Source organism: Cyprinodon variegatus, unplaced genomic scaffold (genome assembly GCF_000732505.1).
Source record: "Cyprinodon variegatus isolate N-32 unplaced genomic scaffold, C_variegatus-1.0 Scaffold1059, whole genome shotgun sequence".
Taxonomy (NCBI): domain Eukaryota; kingdom Metazoa; phylum Chordata; class Actinopteri; order Cyprinodontiformes; family Cyprinodontidae; genus Cyprinodon; species Cyprinodon variegatus.
Genome location: NW_015151512.1, coordinates 128,502 through 134,116, shown reverse-complemented (window position 1 = coordinate 134,116; position 5,615 = coordinate 128,502). Strand labels below are relative to the sequence as shown.

Here is a 5,615-nt window from a genome sequence, read left to right as displayed (position 1 = left end):
TGTAATTGTCCATTAGGACGTCTCTTTGCAGACGTAATGGTGAGAAAAATTCCTCTTAAACCCACCTGGGTTCGATAAGAACTTAAGAACATGTGGTGGTGCGCTGTCACCAATGGTTCCACTCAAGGTGCGCAGATTTGCATAATTGTATCTTCTTGGCTGATTTATGGAACTGTCGCCGTATCCTGAACCTTTATCACATGTTGTAAGTCATAAGGGGTCCACCCAGATAATGTTGCTTACGGGCCTATTTTGTGTTGTTACGCCATTGGGCTGAATCCCAACTTTTCCCCACCGGCATTACTGCTGGGTTGCTGTTCCGTATTAAATGCCTCCAAAGAAAAAAAAATATTAATGTATTTTCTGGACTATAAGCCGCTACTTTGTTCCCCAAACCTTTGAACCATGCAGCTTATAAGAAGGTGCAGCTTTTCTGTGGATTTTTCCTAATCGACAGAGAGGGAAGTCAAAGATGGAAATGAAAGAATAAGGAGCTAATTTTCATTTAAGTACAACATGCTAGCAGCAGGCACCACGGAGAACAAATGTCCCGAATTCAGATATTTTACGATTTATTTGCCGCATTAGAGCTGCAGAACCAATGAAGAGACTGGGCTCAACTTCTGCAGAACTGAAACAAAGAGCTGATGAAGCCCCATCTTTTATTAAAAGCTGTTACTGCTGCGAACCAACAAGCTAACGGGAGCTAGCATTCTTCTTGGTCCCTTGTCTAGGGGCTGTATGTAGAGCTCCCCCTACAGGTTTGGTGGGAGACAGTTCAGTAGATATCATTGGCTTATAGCCCGGTGCACCTGATATATGTAAAATTCAAGTTTTTTTCAAACCATTTAGTGGGCGTGGCTTATGGTTGTGCTCTATAGTTTGGAAAATACTGTAATTTAATTTTTTTATTAAATTTCTTTTTGTTTTACACTTGTGTATACAAAATGACAAATAAATCTAAGCCTAAGCCTAAAATTTAAATAATAAGATTAGAGAGTAAGATAAGAAAAGAGTTTAGACTCTCACCAAATAGTTTCTGCAGAACTTGTCCATCATACAGATCTTCAGCTAGATCCTTCACAATGATCCTCTCCCCAACCAGGACGTCATTTATCCAATCAATCAGCACCTACATCCCAGAGAAAGAAGGAAAAGTTGGATCACAAATTCAAGGACAAGTGAAACATGTACAGATATTTATTTAATTAATAGTATTAAAGTTTTTAACCCGTTTGTTGAGCTGAACAGCAAAAAGAAAAATAATTTTTTAGATATTACAACTTAGCTTTCAGTTGAATCAAAACTGAAAACAAATAGAAAAAAAAAAATAAATATGGTTACTATTGTTCAACAACTTATAATAACAGACATCTGTTATTGCTATTCTGCTGTGTGACCTCTATAAAAAAAATAATAAAACAGACAGAAACTCCCTTGAGAAAATTCATATATTTACTCCTCTCCATGTTCATTTATACATATAAAGTGTAGTTATTATATTCCTTTTTTATTTCAGAAGATTTTCAAATAACATTGATCATTTATTTTATCATTTTGATTATTTCAAGGGATATTCAATCATTTAAATGTCCAATTTTACATTTTAATGATATAAATATTCATTAGAAAATAATAAAAACAATGTTTGAGTAATTTATTAGAGAAATAAATACATACATTTTAAATTTATTGAATTCCACAGTGCATATATTTCCTTCACATTTCTGTATTTCATGAGATATTTGGGCCCTCCATAAACCCTGGGGTTCCCCGGTCTAAACTGCCCTCCTACTGATATAAAAACATTAAAAATACTCAGAGGTTTAAAATCCAGACCTTTATGAGCTCCTGCAGTTTGCGATCGTTCTTGGAGTTGGGGTCCACCATGGTGCGCACCTCATTCTCCTCTAATGAATACATCAAATATAAAGTTAATGACTCATTGGTATCCAGGCAGTTTCTCATGTTTCTAAACATCTTGTGGTAAATGCTGGGAAAATTATGGGATTGCAGTTCAAAGCAGAAAAAACTATAGTTCAATTTGTACAGCTGACCTCCGTGGGCAGCGAAGCACCATTAGTTGCTGCTAGTTTCCGCACATTATGAAGGAAAAGACGTGTGAAACGTGCAACTCCATAATTGACTCTTTCCCTGAGCGATTAACAGATTTTATTTTGTATTTTCCCCCAAAGCGGATGTGTTTTACTCTGAAATCGGGTCTCTCCCTGTCAGACCCATGACATTGCAGCTGAATTGCTGCGTAGTCCGAATAAAAGTCAGACCTAAGCAGCCTCCTTGTTTAAAATCGTGTCGGGTGTGACCATCACCATTGACTCTCAATGAGCAAAAAACACCACAACCTCCACCGACATGATTTTCTGTCGGATCGGACGCAAAATTGTTATTGGTGTGTCCTGGCCTTAAATGTATATTGTCTGTTAAAGATAGTCGCTGTGTCTGCACCTCGACGCTCTATCTCTCCTGTTCTTTTCCCTGAGAAGAGATCACTCGGGACAAACTCTTTTAATAACACTTCATAACTTATATGTAAACCTTCTCCACAAGCCACTGCAGTCGGTGGTCAAAGTTTAGAGTGCGTTCCCAATACAACCAACTACATAGCTAAACAAGTGTTACTTTGGACTTTTAAGTCCTTGTTAAATTTTGCAAAACATATTCAATCTTTATTCTTTAGTTAACCATGCATGTGATTAAAAAAGATAAACTGCTATTTAAAGTGCGGCTCACACCGACTCCGGTCTTACCGTTGCGGTGCGGTGGGTGCGGCGCCGCAGTGATTCCAAGTAATTAAAAAGACGTTAACCTCTCTCACCGGCTGCTGAGCTGTCCGGCTGCGGTTACCGAGACACTCCGGCGCTGCAGAAAATTCCGCAAGAAAGCTATCCTTGCGGCGTGCCGGAGCCCTCCGCAACAAGCTCTCGCAAATATCCTTATTTGGGCCGTGTTATCGCGTGAAGTTACGTGAACTCAAGTGAACTTCTGTTAAATCTCCAGACCTGTTGCCGGAGCCGCAGAGCCGCACCGCACCGTAGTCAAAAGGGCGGTGTGAGAGGGGGTGTGCGGGAGTTGCGGTCTCCGTCGGCTCGGTAACCGCACCGGAGCCAGTGTGAGCAAGGGGTTAGCATCAAAACACCACCGTAACGGTATCAGTAAACAATCTGCATGCTTTTGTTATCACCTATGTACGGAAGAGGATTAGGGCCACTGAAAAAATAAAAAAAGTTAACTGATTTTTAAATTTTTATTTCAGTATAAAATGACAAAAAAAATTCTGACTTTTCTCAGAATTCTGACTTTTTTCCCCATAAAATAAAATTTAAAAATCAGTCAACTTTTTTTATTTTTTCAGCGTCCCTAATCCTCTTCCATATCTATGAGTCTTTATATTTTAGCATATAAATACCATCCGTCTACAGACGTGCATGAGTGTGTGAGTGGGTTACCTAGCATGGTGTCCTCAGGGTCCAGCTCGTAGTGGGAGGGACTGAGAGGAAGATTGATGGCGTTAATCCCCTCCTCCTGAAGCTCGGTTACTTTGGAAAGGAGATACAGAAACAAATCAAAATAATTTAACAGTAAACGTAAAGTGGATAATAAACAGAATAGGAGGAGGTTTGGTTTAGTTTAACAAACTTTTACATCTGTTTGAGTTAAAATGTTTGGTTTGTTTGCAGCAGATCCCAAAAGTGTAGAGATGTAACTAGAGTCAATAGAGATGTAGAGATGTAACTAGAGCCTTAAATGTGGGATTATTAAGCAATTTTCTTGGTTGAAACGTAAAATAACATTTTTGTTTCCTTTGTTAGAGTTTATTGAGAAAAAAAAAAAAAGTTATTTTGTTTTATTTAGAGTTTCCTCTTTAGTTTGTTTCTGCTGTGGCAACGTGATAGACCAGCGAGTCCTGCAGAGGATGGTGAGGGGATACCAATTGTAGGAATAAAAAACAAAAGGATTAAAAAAACAGTTTGATCAGCTGATTTACACAACAGGATAGTCCTTCTTTCACTTTAATTCATGTCGGATGAAATGCTTAAAGTATTTCTTAAAGTATTCCTCCACACGAGTTCTCACTAACTCGATTATGTGTGTTTGTATGTTTCCATATAATCTATATTAAATTTTTATATATATGGTAATTATTAAGATTTACACATAAGAATGAATACAATTGATCTGTTTTCTTTATTATTTACTTTTTGTTTTTTATTTAGGGTTAGTTTTTTTACATTTTGTTTTTGTTTTGTTGTTTTCTTTATTTGCTCAAAATATTTGAATAAAAAAAAAACATTTCACAGTAAACTAGATGTTAAAATGCTTGCTGTTATGGTAAAATACTATTTTTTATTCATAAATAATCGATCTCGTCTTTTGTTTATGGTGTTTAAGAGCAATTAATCATACATCCATCTTTTCCATGTCGCCAGATAATTAATCATATCGAACCCAAACTTAAAAACTTCAAATTAGACGCATTTTGCCAATAAAATCTTCTTAATCTGCGAGTATATAACCAACTATAGCTTCTTTGAACCACTAACCACTCATCTCACTTTAGCTTGTGCACAAAGTTGGGAAAAACCATCCTCTATTCAAAGTACATCTTACACACTTGCACGTCAATGCAATTCAAAGTGCGGGACTTCTACTTTTTGGTGAAAAAATCTTAACACAGCGACTGTAACAAGTTAAACAATAGCTGCTCATAGACGTTGGAGCTGCTACAGCCACACACATCCCAATGTGTATGAATAGTATCATTATGTATCATTATGAACCCCTTAATCCATCCAGGAAGGGGTTCAAACATATATTTGACAAGTAGGAAGAAAACAGCTCTATTTAGGCTAAAACTTCATTCATTTTTATTATTTCCCAACGACTTCAGCAACAGTTTGGACAACTCCCTAAACGTTTCCTCAATTCCATAAACAACCTTTAGCAGCAGTGCTCCACCGTCAGCTAACAGGCAGCTTCCTGCTTCCCAGCATGCTCTACAGAAGCCCAGCATGCCTTTCTTCTCAGTGTGACGGATACCTTAGGAGGTTTGATCAGGGTTCATCTATCTCTGCTGCCTGTGTGTGTTGGGAGCATCGAGTGAACATCCTGTGCATTTCTCCACCCTCACTACAACAACATCCTCCCAATCAACACTATCCACAAGTGGTTGCGTTCGCCCTGCATGTCTGCAGGAGCGCACGCATCACATCACACAGAGGGGTGAGAATATTCTTGCAGTGATGTGTGCCTAATCCGGTTTATTTTGCAAATTACCACCTCAGTCACTCGCTCGATGTGACTATTATAACACTGAATCCAATAGAGCATCTAAATATGTAGAAATAAACACACACCCTACTCTACTTCTCTAAACTTTTTGCTTTCTTGAAACAAAGACGAGACTTTACCAGTCATGAGGATATATTTAAGAAAGGTTGAGTGTTTCTTAGTCTGGTGCCAAACAGTACTAACCTGAAAGTCTCACCATCGCCTCACGCTAAAATCAAATAAACATGACTTAAAGCTGATTCATAATCAGAAACCAGGTCATCTGCATGTATGTTTCAGATATGGCCCCGCCCCTTATGGAAACA

At 38.0% G+C, this 5,615-nt stretch overlaps 1 protein-coding gene across 1 annotated transcript in view; it reads right to left on the bottom strand.

Moving 5' to 3' along the window:
* The window catches only part of LOC107101152 (alpha-parvin), a 46,887-nt gene that overhangs the window by 26,342 nt on the left and 14,930 nt on the right, over positions 1-5,615 (bottom strand). The window contains exons 2-4 of the mRNA XM_015399943.1: positions 3,468-3,557; positions 1,840-1,910; positions 1,030-1,132 (exon numbers count right to left, since the gene is read on the bottom strand). Coding sequence (XP_015255429.1) covers positions 1,030-1,132; positions 1,840-1,910; positions 3,468-3,557 — 264 coding nt within the window. The remainder of the gene's footprint in view (positions 1-1,029; positions 1,133-1,839; positions 1,911-3,467; positions 3,558-5,615) is intronic.